We start from the raw sequence: 22,045 nt of genomic DNA, 5'->3' as shown, positions 1-22,045 counted from the left end.
GTTAGCTGACAGCCTCCAGCTGGTGGTGCCTTCAGGATTTGCCTCAAGGGAGGCCATGCTTATCCCTGCTGTTTTTTCCTTTCATGATAATATCCATCTGTTTCTATTCCCCCCTCCACCACAATACACTGAGCATTTTGAGGGTGGAGTCCTTTACAAGTGCAGCAGTTTACAAGAGGCTGACACAAGTCTTTCAGCTTCATACTTAGTGTGTTAGAAATTTTGTTCAGTGATAAAATCCTAGGTCCACTTGGTGTTTTTTAAACGATTTTAGTGTGCCAACAAGGACTCATTCTGGTATAATGGGAAGAACTGGTGTGAACCAGTCACAGCATCCCCACTAACTGGTAAGACCCTAGACAAGTCACTGCAAGACTTTTATGGCTCTGGCCTGCAGTGGGAGGGAGTGGAACTAGGAGTCGGAGTCTCCCGCTGAGGTCTCTGCACTATGGGCACGTCAGGACTGTCTCATCGTCCATGCTGTTGACTTTTAGCAGCTGACCAGTGAGGTCCTAGCAAGGAAAGAACTCAGACTTCTTTCCTTGACAGAGGCACTGCTTTCCTTTGAAACATTCAAGCCGGCTCAGATAGTTTCCATGGTAACAGGTCTCTTGTTTTCCTTATGACGCAGATTTTTGAAAAGGTTCTTCATCTGTATGTCGTTTAGGGTCTGTGGTCTTCTAACCTATAGCCCCTTAGATGAGACAAAGGCTTATTTAAAGACTTTTCCCTCAGGAGTATTGTAGGCGGCGACTAGGGTAAGCAGTTGCTAGTCATCCTAGCACTTGAGGTTTTGAGAAGGCTTCACATCATCTAGAAGAGGAGTTGTTGGATTAGTTGGTAGAACAGTAATACCAAGAAAACTAACATTGTGAGGATCATGACATTTTATTTCACTTTTACTTTTTATTTAACATTTCAAATACAAAAATTGACAAAATTATATAATGGACAGCTATATACTTACTACATAGATTCAAAATTAACATTTTTCCATTTTGGCATGGTTTATTCTTTTACTGAGAGCAAATCAGAGATGTGTATTTAGAGGTGAAATGTCACCCTAGAAAGTTTTTTCTTCTTAGACACTTATGCTATGCTTAGTAAAATGTTCAATTCTTTTATATTTAATACCTAATCTATATTCAAACTTCCCCAGTTGTCCCAAATATCTTTTACTCATGATTTGTTCAAACCAGGACCCACTCAAGATCCATGCATTTGCATTTGATTGCTAGGTTTTAATCTAGAAGAGTTTCTGCTACCTTTTGCTCCCACCATCCCCAGCACCCCATATGACACTGATTTAGCAGAGATTGTTGGTTGTCCTTTAAGATAATTCACCTTTGGGAGTTGTCTGATTTTCTTCTCGTTTCCATTTAACTTGTTTCTCTATCCCTCTCATATTCCTGGAAATTGGAAGTTAGGTCTAAAGACTTGATTAAATTCAGGGGAAACATTTATAGCAGAAATGCTGTTTTCTTCATGCAGTACCACAACCCGGAGACACAAAATGTTTGGTCTTGAAAATTTAAAGACTCTAGTTGGTTTGAAAAGTGATTCTTTACTGGTCTCCTAGGATAAACTTCTATAGAGAAGTTCCTTTTTTTTTTTTTAAAGGCCTTTTTTTATTATTATTAGTTTGAAGGTTTAATGGGATTCTTTTTCCCCCTGAAACTGTTTCAGTTTGATTTCCAAAAGTAAAGGTCAAAGTAGCATTAAATTACTGATGTTTCCCTCGTATAAACCAAGGGAATAGTTGATAAAATAGTATTTTGCGAACGGTATCCACCAGCTCTGGGCTCCAGCAGCCTCTGGCTGTCAGGCCACTCTTTCTATCTTCTCTCCTGGGTAGCAGTTAGCTTGACCATCTCCTCAATTAACCCCCATGTTTATAACTAATTTTACTTTTCTTTTAAAAAATCAGACTTGCTTTCTTTGTTTCCTTTGCCGTCATTTACTTTAGGTCGGTCTTGTCCCCTCATGGTTGACTGTGACCTGCAGCAACTCCTGATTTGGGTGTCTGCCCTCTGGCCTCTCCGAGCCCTTTAATCCATTCTTCTGGTAGGTCATGTTCAGACTTCTGGTGGCTGGTGATCAGGGTTCTCATCTGGAAGTCAAACTACAGGTCAAAATCCAGCTCTCATACTCAGCAGACAATGTTTCCAAATAGAGCATCACTTTCCTCATCTGTAAAATGGGGATGAAAACTGTTTTGACTAATGCAGAGTGTGGTAGGGCTTGAGGTCATGAACTAAAGGTAACATTTAATTTGAAAAGTGCTCTAAAATAGAAGAGAAAGTGTTTTCTGCCCAATACATAGACCCACTCAGGCAATCCACTTGCCCTTTTGTTGTTTCCCACTTCAGTATTTCATCTCATATAGTATCTCTCTTCCTTATCCACTCTAGAAAACCCTCTCCTCCTTTCCTATCCATCCTTAAGGCCTGAGTCAAATCTTTATCGTCAGTATAGCCGTGTTGTTTCTCTCAGCCCATACGTTTTTTTTTACGTAAACGATTGCTTTTGTAGTTTAGTTTCTAGTCATTCTCCAAATATTTTTACGCGTAGGCCTCTCATTTCCTCAGATGTTAAGTTTCTTGAGGTCACAGTTTGATATATTTGTGTCCAGCTCAGAAACTAGTATAGGACCACCAATGCAAACTTGATCAAGTTACTCTTGAAACTGACTTCTAGTGAGCTGGCCATAGAGCCCAACTGGTTTCTTAAGTGGCTGATATTTTTCTAGGATATGGGGACAACTTTCTTATGCAAGGTCCTCCTTCCTTTTCTTTTCCCAGGACCAGGTGGGTCCTTTCTGCTACCTGCTCTAGATAAAGTTGGCTCCAGTTTCTTTCCCTTGTCTCCCCCTCTTGTCACCTACCCCACCAGTCTCTGTTCTAAGCCTCCCTTTTCAGCTGGTGTGCAGACCTCACAATGTTCCACAGCAATTGTCACCTGACTTGGTGACTGCCGTGAGGGTTTATGGTGAGAAATTATATTGCTCAATGTCTGGCCTTCCTAAGCAGCAAATTAGGGCCAGTAGTCCATTGTCAATCCGCATCCTCTCCCACCCTCGAGAACCTATGCTCCCAGCCTGACTGGTCATCAGCATCACGTGGGTTTTTTAAAGCCATAGTCCTCAGTTCACCCCCACACCAGTGAACCAGACTTGCTCAGGGTGACTTGGGAAGCTGTATTTGCCAAAGTGCCCTGGGATTGGCTATATCTGGGAGTCACTATTTGGAAAGATGATCCTTTCTCCCTTATCATTTGTCACTAATGATGGTGGCTTGCAAACCCTGTTGGTACTTACTCATTGGATAGTATTACAGATGGTTCCATAACATCAGTCTATATGAAATCTCATGGTATAAGTGAAGGTAGGTTGATAAGGGCTGAGCCCATTAAAGACTTTTGAAGCAAATGGGTAGTTTATCAGATTGGTGTGTTCTTTCTTTAGAACAGACCTTGGCACCACCATCTGTTTTGTAAATTCTGTTTTCAGTTTAACAGCTGGATTGTGAAAGCTATACAAAATTATCCAATTAAAAAACTAAATTTGGCAAGTGTGCATCTTTTTTCTTTCTTTCTTTTTCTTTTTTTTTTTTTGATGACTCCTTGAACACACTCTGTTTTCTTCCTTAGATTGCCTTCTAAAATGCTAATTTTGGTTTACCACAAATTTTCAGAGTAGTAAACTGAGACCAGAATGAGAGTTCTTTGGCTTGGATAACTTTGAGTGTTAATAATGTGTGTGATTGGTAGCCTTCGGTTTTATCCATCAATACATTTGAATAGTTTAAAACAGGTGCTTCTCCCTCCTTCAGTATGGAAAGCCACTAGACACTATGCACATCTCAAACACTGACCGGGGGGCTGGGTGGGTAACTCTGTCCTAATTCATCATTGAGTCCAACATCCCCAGAGCTGTGCAAGCCAGGAACCTGGGAGCCTGTTAAATTCCTTCTCTAAAACCATCCTCTTACCTTGAGGACCCTGTAGCCCAGGTCATAGTCTTCACAAAGCTTGAATGAGAACTCAGGTCTCGCGACTCTCTTAATTCATTCTTTCTATTTTACCATTCTACTTCTTGAACCATTGTGCATCTGGTTCCCTAAGAGCCAGTTAATTGTGTCTGGGTAGAGAGATTGTGTTTCCATTTTTTCATTTCAGTATTTCAGTATCTTATAAACTACAATGAACGTTATTGCTGTAATCAAGAAAAATGTCTTGCTTAATAAATATAACTTCATATACAAAATTGTCCCTCACCAATAGACATCATGTTTATGAGAGGATGGGACTAGCTCACCGGTACTATATTTGCTGAATGAAGCACGCATATCATTGCTAACATGTAAGTCTGAGGTGTACGATGAATTGCTCTGGTACACTTACATGTCGCAAAATGATTACCACCGTAGCATTAGCTAACACTTCTGTCACCTCACATAATTACCATTTATTCTTTGTGATGAAAACACTTAAGATCTACTCTCTTAGCAACTTTCAAGTATGTAATACAGTATTGTTAACTATAATAAAAAAGCTGTGCATTAGATCCCCGGAATTTATTCATCTTCTCTCTGGAAGTTTGTATTCTTTGACCAACATCTCCCCATCTCCCCCACCCCCCCAGCCCCTTGTAACTAACCACTCGCCTCTGTTTGTACGAGTTTGGTTTTTTAGATTCCACATATGTGATACCATATAGTACTTGTCTTTCTCTGTCTGGCTCATTTAATTTTGCGTAATGCCCTCAAGGTTCATCCATGTTGTGTTAGCTGTATTTTAATTGTTTAAAAGCAACATGGGGAATTACCTGCTAAGGATGACAGGAGTGAAAAATTTTAAAATAACCAAACTTTTACCTTCTTTGCAATGCGTTGGATCTTTCCTGCTCACACGCTTTTGCAGTTTAGGAAAGAAGTTCACGGATCGTATCAAAGCTGTGCGGCAGCTCTGTCTACTCTAGCAGATGGTGTGAACGGTTGTCTAAATGCATCTGAGTTTCTGCCATTATGTCTGTCTGTGGAATGTTTGGGTTCGTGCTTATTTTGGCGAAGTTTTACAAATGTTAGCTCTGTCTTGTGCAGAAAGCTGTGAGTCTTGGAAGTGCTAACGAGGTGAACCCTCACGATGGAAATGAAAGCAGAGATAATGATTTTCTTCCCTCTTTTAATTTAACACTGTTGTTGTTCCTAACTCGTAGGACACATTTTTCAAACAGAAAGCAGAAAGCAAAAAGTTTGAACACTACCCTCAGGGCTGAAGGCTTTATCTAATTGCAGATTGTGATTTAGGGAGGTTTCTGAAGGAGTTGGCAGGGTTGCATGAAGCAGGCTGTGTCTTTCCTGTGTCACCCTCCTCCGAAGCCCCAGGCCTTCTCTGCAAAGGTAACCCCAGTTTCTTGCTTTTTTTTCCCCAGGAAGAAAACAGAACACCAGCATGTGTATGAACACCTCAAATAAAAATAAAAAAAAATCTTTTTCATTAATGAAATGTCTCAAATATGCAAGAAAAAGTATAAAGAACTAGTTTAATAAATATTCATCCAGTTTCAACAAATCGTAGTATTTTGCTTTAAAAAATACAAATAAAGCTTCATAGTTATCTCTTTCTGATCCTGTTACCTTCCATCTACTGAGTTAACCACTATTTTGAATTTGATCTGTAACCCTCATGCATTTTGCAATATTTTCATTTTATTTGTATGTCCACAAACAACACGTAATATCATTTCTACTTCATTTAAATGGATCATACTTTATATATCTGTTACTGCTTCTGATACTTGCTCTTTTAATTGGACATTGTTTCAGGAAATTATAAACGCAGCTCAGATTCACTCTCTTTCACTGTGTGGTCATATTTTATTATTTGACTCTACCCAAACTGTGTAACAATTTTTTCTGATACACATTTAAATTCTTAATATTTGCTGTTACCAATACTGCTGCAATAAGAATTGGTATGTTCCTGTTTCCACGAGTTTCTTTGGTGTCCCTTCTTTAAATCTATTTTAAGGAAGTAAATCACAGGATACAGACTGACATATTAATTGGATAAAATGGAAGATCTATATTTAACTCTGGCTCTGTGCCTGGTATACAGGACACTGTGTGGAAACTCCCAAGCCTTAAGCTACAACGCTCACTTCCAAGGTTGGGAGAAATTAGCACACATAGCAGTAATACCAGGAGGTGGAATGAAATAAGTGCTATGTGCTGGTAGAAGCAGCTTTGGTGTTGGGCGGGTTTGGGCCAGTGATTCAGACCTTTCTCCACTGAATCAGGGTGGGCTTATCTTTAGTAGCACCTTGAGTTGCTTTAATTTCAGCCAAGAGCAAAGAGGCTTGATGCCTTTTTAGCGCTTGCTTTCTGTGTTTTCTCTTAATTCTAAAATGAATGGGCAGATTCCATTCCTACCCCTTAGGATGGATGCCTGCCTTCTTCCATTTTATATATATATATATATATATATACATATATATATGTATACATGTATACATGTATACATGTATACATGTATACATGTATATATGTATATAAAATTAGTTTCAGGTGTACAAAACAATGTACTAGGCATTTACACCGCTCACAGTGATAACCCCCCTCCCCCATTCTACTAGCCCTCTGACATCGTATACAACTATTACAATTCCACTGACTCTATTCCCTATGCTATACTGTGACCATATATGTATTAAATTATAGTTGACATTCATTGTTAGTCAGCTTCAGCCTCAGGTGTACAGCGCAGTGGTCAGGCATCTACACTACACTCCATTGTCTTTTAATACTGTCCTCTCGGAAGATGCATTAGGTGTGAAATTCTGGCTGCCTCGGAGAGCTCCAAGTTTTGGTGCTGATCACGAAACACCCTAGATAGTGCTAATTCCTGTTATTACTCATTCAAAAGAAACTCCATTAGATAAGTTTCCTTTTGCGGGGATATCTCCCAGGAGTTTCCTTTTCCTTTGCCCCCACCCCCACCCCTTACCCCAGCAGAAACCTGTTTTTAATATATATTTTGTTTGAGTAGAAGCCTTTTGAAGGTGTTGATTCTATGTTGTAGCCCCAAACATGAAAGATGTCAAAACAGGGACTCTCAAAGTGGTTCTCAGAGCATTAGCGTCTTCTGGAAACTTGTAAGAAATGCAAATTCTCGGGCCCACCACCCAGACCTACTGAATCAGAAGCTCTGGGGGTGGGGTCTAGTGATTTGTGTTTTAACAAGCCCATTTGGGGAGTCTGAGACCCCCTGCTTCAAAGCGTGCTTAAATAAGTACTGGGGTTCATATTGTGGGCCTGCCTTACTGTACTTTTAGGCAGGGACTAAATACTTGAGAGACGGCTGCCCTGCAGGGTTACTTATTGTCATGAATGACATGAGAAAGGTATGCTTTTATGCTTTTTTGTATGTAGTGTTGTGGTAGACAAAACTTTAACTTTTGGAGGCTGCTTTGGTTTTCTTTATTGGTAATGACCAACAGTAGGAAATAGAATGCCATAAATCCTTGTTTCCAGGGTTACCTTCTTGCTACTGATAACAGGCAGGAAATTAAAACAATCTGTGATAGTGTTTTGTTCTTATTAGCCACAGATGGTAGCTTTCAGATATGTTGGAGCAAAACATAAATAAATATAGCAGGGAAACTTTGTTATTGAAGAAAAATGATTTGGCTAGGTCAAGTTTATAGGCTGGGTTCATTTTAATGAAATGGGACATAAGCAACACATTAGTGTTCCATTACCACACAAAGTATTAAGTATGAGGGTCGCTAGTTTTGTTCTTTTTGGTTTAATTTTGAGTGTGTAAAACATTTACATGATTTCAAAGTCAAAACTACATAACAAATTATATTCAAAGGTGTCTCACTTCTATCCCTATCTTTTCTTCCCTGTTCTCTTTATGGGTAATCATTTTTATTAGCTTTTTGATTTATTCTTTCAGTGTTTCTTTTTGAAGATAACCACATGTATGTACTGTGTTTCCCCGAAAATAAGACCTAACTGGAAAATAAGCCCTAGAAAGATTTTTCAGGATAACCTCCTCTGAACATAAGCCCTAATGCATCTTTTGGAGCAAAAATTAATATAAGACCCGGTTTTATTTTCGGGGAAACACGGTATGTATACGTTCACATCTCCCCTTTCTTTACACCAAAGGTTGTATATTATACTACAGGTTTTTTAAATTTTATTTTTAAAAGTTAACTCTATTAAGGTATAACTTAAATTCAATAAAATTCACCAACTTTATGTGTGCCATTTGAGTTTTGACAAATACATATGGTTGTATAGCCACCAGTGCAATGAAGATACAGACTGTTTTCATCACCCAAAAAAGTTTCTCTTGTAGCCAATCCTCTCTCACCCACCTTTCTGGTCCCTGGTAAACCATCTGTCTGCTTGCTATCACTATATTTACCTTTCCTGGGATCTCATACGTAGTTATTTTGTGTGTGGCTTCTTTCACTTAGTATAATTCTTTGGAGGATTCAGCCATCTTAGTACATGTATTAGTAGTTATTCCATTTTATTGCTAGGTAGTGATCCATTGTTTATATGTCCTAGTTGATGGACATTGTCCTATTGCTTTCTTTCTTTTTTTACTTTTTTATTTTGATATAATTTTAGACTCACAGAATAATTACAAAGATAGTACAGAGAGTTTCTATATACTCTTTCCCAGCTTCCTCTGTTATCACTACTTAAAAAACTAATATTGGTACAATACTATTACCTAAACTACAGACTTTAGTTTTTTCAGTGGATTTAGTTGTTATGTTTCTATAGTCTTCTCTAATCTGTGATAGCTCCTCAGTCTTTCCATGTTTTTTTTAAAGAGTACTTACCGTGTTTCCCTGAAAATAAGACCTAGCTGGACAATCAGTTCTAATGCGTCTTTTGGAGCAAAAATTAATATAAGACCCGGTATTATATTATATTATATTATATTATATTATATTATATTATATTATATTATACCTGGTCTTATAGTAAAATAGGACCGGGTATTATATTATATTATATTATATTATATTATATTATACTCAGTCTTATATAAGACCCGGTCTTATAGTAAAATATTGTATTATAATAATATTATAGTAAATATATTATAGTAAAATAAGACTGGGTCTTGTATTAATTTTTGCTCCAAAAGACGCATTAGAGCTGATTGTCCGGCTAGGCCTTATTTTGGGGGAAACACGGTACTTAGCTATTGTGTCGCTCAGTCTGTCTGGTGATTAGGCTGCAGTTCCAGATTTTTGGGAAGAATACCACAGAGGTGATGTGCCCTTCTCATATTCTATCAGGAGCTGCACAGTATCAAATATGTCTTATTACTGGTGGAGTTAACTTTGATTACTTGCGTAAGGGAATGTCTGCCAGGTTTGCCCATTGTAAAATTACTATTTTTTCCTTATCTGTAGTCTGTCTCTTAGAAGCACATTATTACCTTTGAAATTCTGATGTAGGTTAGTGTGCATGGGACACATAATTTAGCAACTCCCTTAATCATAATTATAATAACAACTGCCACTTATTTCACCTGCATAATTGTAAACATAAGTGGATTATCTCATTTAATCCTCAGGATACCCCTGTGAAGTAGGTAATTTTTTCATTCCCATTATATAGCTGAGAAGACTGAGACACAAAGTGCCTTGCCCAAGGTCCAACAGCTAGTTAGTGATGGAACCAAGTGCTAATTTAGCCTAACTCAAGGGCCAGCTTTTAATATAGGCCAGATGATTATTGTCAGAGCTTAGAATGGGATGTTCTTATTCTTTGCCAGAGAAAGCAAATGACTGCTTCCTACATTTCACCATTTTCTTTTGCTCTTTCTTTAAGAAATATTTTTTGTTTAATTTTTCTTTCAGGAGATTCCTTGCATGGCTAGAATTTTAGTAAGCTATTCATTGCAATAATGTTATATTAAAATCTTGGAGAAGTGTAGGATACTCGGGAGAGCGCTAAGGATCTATTTTTGGACTTCTTTCAGGAATATGACTGAAGGTTAGAGCAGAGAATTCAGAATAAAAGACTGCTTTTGGAGAAGGAGTGTTTACTTAAAGAAGGGCACTGAGCCTTCTCTTCGCTGTATTTTATCAGCCTCTCCTAACGGGTGTCATGTTTGTGTGTGTATCTAAACCCCATATGTTCACTTTTTGGTGACTACATTCATGACTTTTCTACTACACAGTCAAACGTGTCTCAGAGTCGCCTGACTCGGGATGATAACTGTAGTTAAATTATGACTCAGTGTCTGGGAGCCTCTATCCTAGTAGCAGTGGAGCCACTGAAGGTCAGCCTGTGTGGGTGGGCGTTTGCACGTCTTCTCTGTGACTGACTCACTCCGCAGCCTGCCTTTCTGAGGGGAATAGCTGTAGGTGGGTGCCAAGCTCTACTCATCTCCTCCCTGCTCTGTCTCATCATACTTTGTAGATTGGGTATCCCAATTCCTTGAAATAATACAACTCGGTGCTTTGATTCTATCTAGTTGGCCAAGCTATCCAGATATTAGTGCAGTTTTTTTAAAATAAAGCTTTTTTATTTCTAAATGTCATATGCCTGTCCACATATGCTGGAGTCCACTGGTTAAACAAGACACTACTTATCCCCCAAAGCCAACCTGGGCAGGCATACACGTAACAACTGTGGCATTTATTTCCTTAGGAAGGCAGGAAGGCAACTGTTTAGAATAAGGCTGACACTTGCATACAATAACTAGAAACTTTGTAAGAGTAGAAAATTATTTGGAGATTGATAACAGAGGTGAAGTTTACATGTGTCTGGATCTGGTCTCAGGAGTCAGAGTGCTAAGAATTTTGTTTTTTTCCTCAGATATGGTTTTCTACACATCCATCATAGAGGAAGTGTTAGGTACAAGAAAATGTAAGGAAGAAAGTGAAAGCATTCCATTTTTATCAACAGAAATAGCCACTCTATTGTTTTGCATACGCTCTCTTCCTCTCCGTTTCCCTCTCATGCTGCAAATACATTCGTGATCCTGCCTTTTTTTTTTTTATGTAATACTATAGCATAAGGATTCCCCCCCCCCCCATCATTTAAAGGAAAAGACTGCTAATTTGGTGGGAGAAACATAGCTAGTTTTAATTTGCATTCCCTTAATATTTTAGTCAGAATTAACATTCTTTCTGTCACTTTATATTTACCCATAGAGATTGTTAGTTTTTCTACTCTGTATCTTTCTATAAAATTGGAAATGGTACTAAAGCAAACCTCTGATTTCAGATGTCCTAAATGATGCTATATTTGATGAAGATCATGATGAGATGGTGATTGTGAAGGACATAGATATGTTTTCCATGTGTGAACATCACCTAGTTCCATTTATTGGAAAGGTAAGGTTTTTCTCTTTTGCTTCCTAACAATTTAAAAAGCACAATGAAAAATTTTAAATTAGGATAATTATATTCAAAATTGTTACCTAATTTTTAATATTCCTGATATTTGGAATTATATATAAACATTTCTGTCAACCTGACTAATCTAATAGCTTGAAGTTAACAAAAACAAAGTAGCAGAAGGCGCTCAGGGCAAGCATTTCATTGAAAATATGATATGAATAGGTTAAAATAATCAAATTAAGGTTTTCTCTTTTTCTCTACTGTGTTTCCCTGAAAATAAAACCTAGCCGGGCAATCAGCTCCAAAGTGTCTTTTGGAGCAAAAATTAATATAAGACCTGGAATTATATTATATTATATTATATTATATTATATTATATTATATTATGTTATGTTATACCCAGTCTTATATTATATTATATAAGACTCGGTCTTGTAGTATAGTAAAATAAGACCGGGTCTTTAAAATAAGACCGGGTCTTACATTAGTTTTTGCTCCAAAAGACGCATTAGAGCTGATTGTCCGGCTAAGTCTTATTTTCGGGGAAACACGGTAGGAAAAATGAATCTAATGTATGCAAACTAGATAATGTTATCCAGCTTGTTGGTATTAAACATACCTTTAAGAATGTGTGGATTTAGGACCAAGAGTTGTCCGTTTTCTCCCCCTCCCCCACATTATAATTTTATTTTATTTTGACTTCTTATTAATAATTTTCAAATAGTCGATTTATAAGAAATAGTGCTATGACTACCTACCTATATACCCAGCACCTGAAATGTGTTAACATTTGCTTTACATATTTTTTTGTTAAAGTGTTTCATTTTTAAATATTTTATAGACGTGAAACATAGAAAATGCACAAATCATACAGGTATTCCTTACTACCTTATAGATTAAGAACTAGAACATTATTAGTAGCCTGGAAGCTCACCTTGTGGCCCTTCCTAATCCTAACCCATCTGTTGTCCTCACAGGTAGATTAGTTGTGCTTGTTTTTCAAGTACAGTCATCTGCTGCACAAGGACTTTTTGGTTAATTAGGGCCCACATAAGATTATAATGGGGCTGAAACATTCCTTTCACTTAGTGATACCTTATCTCTAGAAGCTCTTATCCATGCAGAAGGCAATGACTTAAGTCTGCTTAACAACCTTCCCCTTGTCACTGTGCTTTTCCTGGTGACCTCCCTGACTGATTCCCCGACCCCTAACATCTTTCGTCTTCAGCTGAAGATGATATTTCAGGTGATGGCTTCGGCCATTTTGTTGAGCTACTCGGTTTTCCTGGGTCTCTCCCATGTATACAGGAAATAGACATGTTATTAAACTTTTGTTTTTTCTCCTGTCAATCTGTCTTTTATTTTAGGGATGTCTCAGCCAAGAATCCAGATGGATGGAGGCAAAACTTATTTTTCCTCCCGTTCAGAGAAACAGGCTATAGCATATAGCCTAGGTGTGTAGTAGAATATACCATCTAGGTTTGTGTAAATGAACTCTGATGTTCACATAACAACATTGCCTACTGATGCATTTCTCAGAATGTATCCCCTTTGTTAAGCAGCACAGACTATATGTATAAATGGAAAGAATCGACAGCATATACTCTGTGTCTGGCTTCTTTTGCTCCACATTGTAAGAGTCATTGTGCTTTGTTTATTTTCATTGCTATATATTAGTATTATTCCACTGTCCATGCATACTACAATTAATTCATCTATTCTGTTCTTGGTGGACATTTGTGTTGTTTTTCTTTCTTTGTGTGTATGTGTGTGTTTGTTTTGCTATTACAAACAATATTGTGTCAATTGAGCACAAAGAGTCTTTAACTAGAAATAAATGATAAAAATCTATTCAAGGGTCTTAGAGTTTGCAAACTGGAAACACAGCCAGGCAAAAACCCAGAACTTTTGTTCTGAAGAAGAAAGAAAAGTTCAGAGTTCTTACTCAGAGTAAAAGTCATATCCTTGAATTCTTAGTCCTGAATTCTTAGCCCTTGGATTTGTCCAGGACAGTTATCAGTCCTGGAAGTACGATCACATCCTGAGTTCTGTAGGAGGTAGTCAGAGGGTTGTTTGTAGGCTTGATGTATGCCTGGGCATTGACGCACAATGAACTGGTATATACCTAGGTATTGATGCATGACTGGAGAGTTCAAAATTTTAAGTGCCCAGGCTAGTTAAGATGAGAAAAAGAATTGTTTCCTCATGCCTTCATAATCATAACCTTTATAATGTTAATAACTTAGCAACTTGGTTAAAATGACTCTGTTTTGTATTTTCCCTATTTTCACTCTTCCCTCAACTGCTAACAGCATTCTTTTGGTACACATATGCATGCATTTCTATTAGGAATGTACTTACAAGTGGAATTGCAGGGTCATAGGTTGTACTCTTGCTTATTTATTAGTGTTGTTCCTATTTACACTTCACATACTTTCATGAGTCCCAGTCACTTCCTATCCTTGCCAACACTTGGCACTTTAAGTCTTTTTAAGTTTAGTATTCTGATGTGTGTGTAGTGGTTTCTCTCTCTTTTAAAAATGATTTGTTATAGAAAATATTAAACATATACAGGATAGAAAGACTAGTATTATAAAGTTCTGTGTTTCCGTCAACCAACTTCAACAGTTATCAGTAAAGGACCAATCTTGTTATATATAGGGGACGTTCCCACTGGACTATTTTGAAGCAAATCCTATATGTTATGTTATTTTTTCCATAATATCTTATAATATGTCTCTCTAAAAGATAAAGATTTTTTTAGAAACATAAGTTCAATTTGATTATCAACCTAAAAAGTTAGCAGTAAAATTTGCAACGTACTGTATAATATAGAGTATGTATTGGCAGCATGACTTTTTATCACTAATTATTAATACATATCTATAAAACAATATTTTCATGCTTATCCATAGTAGGACTACCATAAACAAAATTAACAGTAATTCCTAAATAGCATCTAATAACTAACCCATATTTACATTTTCCAGTTGTGTCAACTGTCTTACTATTGATTTAAACAAGAATCCAAAATAGCATCATGAATTTGCATTTCCACTCTCAGCACTTGAGAGATTCCAAGGATTTGGGGAGCTGTGAATCAGGAATTGTGGATGAAGACCAAATATATAGTATTTATTATAATTTGCAATATCGCATCACTATATCCTGTTACCTTCTGCTATGATCACCTTTGTGTTTGTGTTCCAGCTAACTCTGTTTTTAAATATATTATTCAGTGGCGATTTCCTGAAATGGACATTTAAATGACTTAAACGGATCTTTAGGAGGACCCAAAATAGTATAATGAATATACAAATGATAACTCTGCTCATAGGTATAAAAATTTCAGGTGGTACAGAAGGCCTTGGTTCTATGGGAAAGTTTTAACTCTCTAATTTTTCTTTGAAATACCTAACATTCAGGTTGCTACTTTTCTTTGTTCTTCTGCCAGCCAGGAAGAAGATGAGTTGGTATTCTCAAACTCCCCAAGCATAGCGCTAGTAGTAGATGAAAAATCACTAATTACTGCTAGATCAATTATTCAAGTGTACAGTAAATATTAGCTGAACATGCAACAAATGCTGACAAACCATGATGCAAATGAGTATAATTTTATATTAGCTTAATTGATTGCTCACAAATGACCATTTACTTTATTAGCCTTTTTGAAGAACGATGCATTATGTTTTCTTATACTTAATACATCACTCAAAGAGAGATAACATTTATATATTAGATATTAATCAGCATCTATTAAGATTATAGAAATGCTTTTGCCTTATAGTAGGTTCTATAAGAACTTCGGATCCAGGTTCTTGTGGAGTCACGTTTGTATCAGTGTCCTTTTTCTCCTGTCAGGAAGATGGTACTCTCCAGTAGCTTAGAAATGGGGCTGCCATGCACAACAAAGGGCATGGAGCCCCTCTTTCTGTGCAGCAGGACTCCACAACAGGCTGGAGCTTTTAAGGACACAGTGATGTGTGGAATGGCCATATTTATAGTTACAGTTTCAACCATTTAAAAGAGGCTTTCAAAAAATAAATAAGTAAATAAAATAAAGGAGGCTTTCCTGGCTACCTTTAAATATTGCTACAGGATAATTTGCACTTTCTTGAGACTGTTTCCCCTCAGTAGAGGAAAGACTTTAAGAATTGTTATTGGGAGTTTAATGTCATCAGGAAATACTGTGACTATGCTTCACATTTGTTATTTTATTAAGTCATTGTATATTTTCCGTTTTACTGCATTTATGTCATTTTTATATGCTTATATAAGTGTTTCATTTTTCTAAGTCTTAAATCTTCTACATGTCTTAAAGATACATTTTCATTGTGTTGAATGACATAATAAGTATCCTGTATTTCCTTATTTTGTCACAGGGAAGCACTGTTTTTTCACTTAGCTCATGATTTCTGTCTCTTCTCTGAAGGTTCACATCGGTTATCTTCCCAACAAGCAAGTCCTTGGCCTCAGCAAACTTGCGAGGTAAGTATGACCGTGTGATGAATAGGAAAACAGGTTTATAGAATCTGCCCCTACACGGTGAGAATCTCATCGGGCTTTCTTTCTTGACCAGTGTTGATCTAACGTGGATGACACATTGCAACTGAAACTTGATAGTCTCTGAGACAGACTTAGAGGACCTGAAACACAAATGCCCTTTTCCTCTCACTCCCCGATTGCCTACCCTCCTCCCCCACCTCCCACCCCTTCTTCCACTTCCATTTGAAGTCTGAGCTCACACCTTTCTCTGGAGAGCCTTCCCTGGTCCCTGGCTGGAGAGGACCCAGGGAGCAATCAGTCCGGCCCCTTTCCTTTAAGGGTGGTTTAGCTAAAAGTGAGGGGTGGGAGAGGAAACTTGGGCAAGGGTCTAACTGCACTGCACTGTTTTCAGATTTTAATCAAACCACTATTTGGAGCCTCCGTCCTGCCTCCTGCATACCTCCAGGCATCTCTCAGTCAGTTCACTTCTGGTTTCTTTGCCTCTGCAGACCCAAGACTGTCTCGCTTGGCTTTCTCAGCTCTCTTCCAAGACAATGCTTACTCTCACCCATTTCTCTCCTTTCTACTACAGTCTGCTTTTCCATTCTTTATCCTGTGGGTTCATGCCTTTTAAAAAGTTCCTTTGCTACCATCTTTATTTGGTTTTTAGGAAGGAGTGGTGATATGCAAGCATGGTAATCTATGTTTAACTGGAAGTCAACTTGAGCGTCAGTGTTCATATATTTCTGATAGACCTAGTGACCAATATTTTGATGCCTCTAAATATCTTCTTTTGTAATTTTTTTGTATAGAGTTGGTGAGTCCTGGGGAAATAATGGGAGGGGTGTGTGTGTGTGTGTGTGTGTGCGTATGTTGAGAAGTTAAGAACAAAATGAAGGACTAGGTAATGAATATACAGTCAAGTGCCACCTCTGACCCCTCTATAAAATAAACCAAGCTAAGTTTGGATAACTTGATTGAGGTTATAGAGATCACATCAAAATTGAAGTAAATGAATCTTTGTGACCAACTGACTATCCTGGGACTCTGATGTGTTCCTGTTTCTTCTCCACTTAAACTCTGGGATTCACCACAATCCTGAAATGGTGGTCCGACCTTTTTCAATTCTGTGTCGGAATCTGTAGAAACCATCCAGCCGTCTGTTAGCTGCTTTCCACAGTTGTCCTTTTTACTTTTGTTTTCACTTCCACTTTCTCACTCATTTCCTCTAGGGATTAAGGAGAAAGTAAGTAGAAGAAAAAACTTTAACATCCCTCGTTTCTGACCTTATTCCTGGTCAGCACTCTTGCCACCAGAAAGGATGTTATTATAGCATACCTGTAATTGCTTCACTGCAATAAGGCTCTTAACACAAATCCAGAAACATCCTGCCACCCTTCAGTGATCTGTACCTAGTGGTAGTGCCGAGGGGTGGCTGAAAAGGGTAGCGGTGGTGACGGGGAAATCAACGCTGCTGTAATTTCTACTGCCAACCCTACATCTTCCCCATATAGAAACTCTGGTACTGCCGTTGCCTGTAACAGATTGTCCATGTGTGAAAGGTGTGTAGTACATAGCTTTCATATTATAAGAATGCTTGGCAGACCACATTAAGCCTGGGTCTTAAGGTAAAGAGCCTTCTCTACAAGGCCATACTGTGTAGACCATGGTTAACCCTTCATGAAAATGGATTCTAGACTAATCCAGTGAAATCTTGGAGTAAATGGTAACTTGGGGGTAGAAGGGGATAACCTTTGGCTATTTCCTTTCCTAGGGAAAGGAAAAGATCCCCCAAAATTAAGCTTTTATGAAACAATACAAAAGAGTTGATTATTAGCCTGGGGATTTGTCCTTGCACTAATAGGATTGAAAATTAAGAAAAAAATGGAACACTAAGCCAAAGAACTGAGTGTGTTACTTTCAGATATTTTGTAAGAAATTTGAATAAAGCATCCATTAAATAGAGAAGAAGACTAAGATTTATCCAATTGTTTACTCCCTATAAGAACTAAGAATATTTAGGGCATGAAGCTAAAGCAAACGTAATGTCTTTGGAAAACTTCACCGTTCATTTTAATCTTGTATGTGAAGTTTGTTATATGCTTGCCTTTAAACGAATGACCTTTCAGTGCCACAGAAGTCAAATACCAAACAGTAAAGCCTTAAGTAACAAGAAAATGCCAGAAGTGAGTTCATCTGGTTTAACTCTAATAGAATTCTAGAGTAAACTTAGTTTGAATAGAAATTCCTTTTGTTGCTGAAAATCCATTGAGCATATATTCGTTTTCTTGCCTTAGAATAATTGAGTGAACGTAATTAAATCTTGACTTTCAAATGTAGTGCCTTGGGTAGCCCTGGTTAATCTATTTATTAAGCACCTACTGTGAAAGGGTACGGTGCTAGAGAGAAGTAGGACAGAGCTGCTGCCCTAAGGAGGGCAAGAGTATGAGACAACAGGTGCCACAGAAATGCCTGGTTTGGAGCACTCAGTGGCCGTGGCCTTGCGGGAATGAAGACAGCCAGAGGTGGACGGCTGAGCAGAATTCTAAATGGGAGAGAAGTTCCTCTAGGTGTAGTGAACACATGAGCAAAGGCAAATAGGAGGGCAGGAGCAAGGCATAGTCCAGTGGGTAGGGAGTGGATTCAATTGACAGAAATGAAATTTAGGCAGGGGTGAAGGAGAGTTAAAAAAGTAGGGTGGGCATCAGATTACAAAGTAAACATTCTTTTTTTCTCTTTCTCAATTATAAAAGTAACACACTTACCAGTTACATTTAAATACAAATAAGTGAGTAAAGGGAAAGCTTTTCTTTCCTATTTCCATTCCCCAGAGTTAAAACTCGATATTTCTTTCACTATCCTTCTAGAAAATTTCTGTGCAAACACAAACATATAGTTCTTTAAAACTAGCAAAACAAAACAAAAAATCTGTACATTCTGTACAACTTTTTTTTTTTTTAATTTAAAATACATTTAAATCCCTTGGACATGTTTTAATCCAGAAAGTCCAAGTTCCTTTTAATAGCCACATAGTATTTCTTTGATTGATTAATATAATTCATTTAACCAGTCTTTGATATAAATAAATATAGTCTACAGTTTGACGCTGTTGTCAAGAAAGGAAAATAATGCTTTGGTGAACATATTTTTATGTATTTGCATACTTTGAGTCTATCTGTAAGATAAATGACTAGAGTAAAATTGCTGGGTTAAGGGTAGCTGAATTTTTGATATTACCAGATTGCTCTCCAAAAAAGATTATACCAATTTATACTCCAATAATAGATGAAGGGTGTGTGTTTTTCCACACTTTTGCTAACACGGGGTTTCATCACACTTTTCAATCTTTGCGAAACTGGTAAGTGAAACATGGTACCTGTTGTTTTAATTTGCATTTCTTTAATAGAGTGAGGTCGAATCTTTTCAGAAACTTCCTCACTTAGCCTTTGCTAATTTTTCCATTGGGTTGCTTGCCTTTTTATTACTGATTTGTATGAGCTCTGTGAATGTTAAAGCAGTTAGGTCAGGTGCTCCAAATAAGTGTTCCAGGCGTGTCACTTGTCTTTTGATTTTGTTTTATAGTATTATTTTTCCATAAAGAAGTTAAAAATGTTTATGTAGTCATAAACTCATGTTTTCTGGGTTATTTTCATATTTAAGTCTTTGTTCCATCTGGAATGTATTTTGGGACAAGGAGTGAGCGGGAATCCATCCATTGCTGTCACATGCTCACTGACCTCGTGCCGTACCCTTTCTTCCCTCCTGGTCCCATGCTGCCTTCTCGCTATCCTTGCTACTACTCTGTTGGGTTTTGCTTATGTGCTTCCTGGATTATAGGTTAAATTCCTAACTCCTATTTGCCTCTAATCTCTTAGGGTCCTTAAATCTGCTCTCATATGTGCTAGGATGTTCTTTCTAACGTGTGGATTTGATGCTGCTGCTCCTTCATAGCTCCCTATAGCTTTTAAGGTAAAGTTCAGACTCCTTACTCTAGCTGACAAGTCCCACAGTGATCCAGCTCCATCTCCTGCTGCACTTTTTCTCTTTGCTTTAGCCACACCTGCGCATTTGTAGCCTGGTGTCAAGTCAAGCTTGTCAAGTCAAGTCATATGAAGGCATCAGAAATACTCTTAAGATTTGCAAGGGTTAAATTATACTGTCCATTCGTTCTTCCTGCAAAAGTGTCACCAGATTACTTTCCCAGTTGCCAGAGGAGGAGGAAGAGGAAAGAAAGAATAATGCAAAAGAGAAAAGAGAGGAACCTAGCACAGAGGTTGTATGTATGATCAGTAAGTGAGCTATTTAAGTAAGATGTCCATTGGGTTACATCCAGTACCCAACTATGTCCCATTTATTTTTTAAAAAATCATAAAAGTTCAAAATAAAATTAAGACAAAATTTAACAAAGGGGACAAAGTGGGTCTTCTTATTTTCATGAAATTTCATGATAAAAGTGGTCGTGAATCCTTTTGTGTCAAATGGGTTCAAAACAGAAAACAGGAACTTGCTGAAATGCATAAAGAATCTGACAAACCTGAAAGAAGTGGGTGGGAACACTACCTCTCAATCTTTGATTGAGACAGATAAAAAGCATATACAAAGCAGAGTAATAGAATGTTGGCCAGAAGGCAAGCATAAACTTAAAAAAAAATTGAACATGTGATTGTGTAACAAGAAAATTAGAAATTAATACAAAGTTAGTTTTAAAACCAGTTATTTAGAGGCTGAAGTTCTTTTAAATTCCTTTGACATGATAGAAAACCATAATGATGTAAACACTGTATACCAATGTATAAAATCTGAAGTACAAAGCTGTATTTTGGAATTAATACCAGTCCTCGTCAAACTCTTCTGAAAAGTAGAAGAGGAGGGAACACTTACAAACTCATTTTTTGAGACCAGCATTACCCTGATATCAAATCAAACAAGGACCCTACAAGAAAAGAAAATTATAGGCCAATATCCCTGATGAATATAGATGCAAAAATTCTCAACAAAATATTAAGCCAAATTCAACAATACATTAAAAAGATCATACGCCACAATCAAAAGGGATTTATTCCAGGGATGCAAAGATGGTTCAACATTGGCAAGTCAATCAGTGTGATACACCACATTAACAAAATGAATAAAAGTCATATGATCATTTCAATAGATGTAGAAAAGCATTTGAAAAATGCAACATCATTCATGATAAAAAAAATTCCCTCAAAATGGATTGAAGACTTGAACATTAAGACCAGGTACCGTAAAACTCCTAGAAGAAAGCATAGAGGTAAGCTCTTTGACATTGGTCTTTTGGAGATTTTTTTGGATTTGACACCAAAAGCAAAGGCAACAGAAACAAAAATAAACAAGGAGGATTACATCAAACTAAAAACTTGTGCACAGCAAGGGAAACCATTAGCAAAATGAAAACGCAATCTACAAAATGGGAGAAAATATTCTCAAATCATATATCTGATAAGGGTTAATGTCCAGAATATATAAAGAACTCGTACAACTCAATAGCAAAGAAGCAGACAACCCAACTAAAAAATGGAGAGAGGAACTGAATAAACATTTCTCGAAAGAAAATATACAGATGGCCAATACGTACATGAAAAGGTGCTGAGCATCACTAATCATCATGGAAATGCAAATCAAAACCATAATGAGATATCACCTCACACCTGTTAGAATGGCTGTCATTAAAAGAGACGAGATGATAAGTGTTGGGTAAGGCTGTGGAGAAAAGGGAACCCTTGTGCACTGTTTGTAAATGTAATGTAAATGAAATGAAACGTTAATTGGTGCAGCCACTATAGAAAACAGGATGGAGATTCCTCAAAAAATTAAAATAGAACTTCCATATGATTCCGCAATCCCACTTCTGGGTGTATATCCAAAGGAAATGAAGACAGGATATTGAAGAGATATCTGTACTCCCAAGTTCATTGTTCTCAATTTCTCTCTCTCTCTCTCTCTCTCTCTCTCTCTCTCTCTCTCTCTCTCTCTCTCTCTCTCTCTATCTATCTCACATACACACACAATATATAAAGTGATGGGTGTGTTAATTAACTAGATGGGGGTAATCCTTTCACAATGTATATGTATATCACCATGATGTACACTTTAAATATCTTACAATTTTTATGTCGATTATATCTCAAAGCTGACATTTTTAAAAAGCAC

At 37.3% G+C, this 22,045-nt stretch overlaps 1 protein-coding gene across 4 annotated transcripts in view; it reads left to right on the top strand.

Moving 5' to 3' along the window:
• Positions 1–22,045, top strand: part of GCH1 (GTP cyclohydrolase 1) — a 140,131-nt gene that overhangs the window by 10,273 nt on the left and 107,813 nt on the right. For all 4 annotated transcript variants that reach the window (XM_019725737.3, XM_074327457.2, XM_074327459.2 and 1 more), the window contains exons 2-3: positions 11,271–11,380; positions 15,819–15,874. In XM_019725737.3, coding sequence (XP_019581296.3) covers positions 11,271–11,380; positions 15,819–15,874 — 166 coding nt within the window. The remainder of the gene's footprint in view (positions 1–11,270; positions 11,381–15,818; positions 15,875–22,045) is intronic.

This window comes from Rhinolophus sinicus, chromosome 3 (assembly GCF_057876585.1).
Source record: "Rhinolophus sinicus isolate RSI-liver-muscle chromosome 3, RSI-T2T, whole genome shotgun sequence".
Taxonomy (NCBI): Eukaryota; Metazoa; Chordata; class Mammalia; order Chiroptera; family Rhinolophidae; genus Rhinolophus; species Rhinolophus sinicus.
Note: the sequence above shows the minus strand (reverse complement) of the source record. Positions and strands in the feature narration are given on the sequence as shown.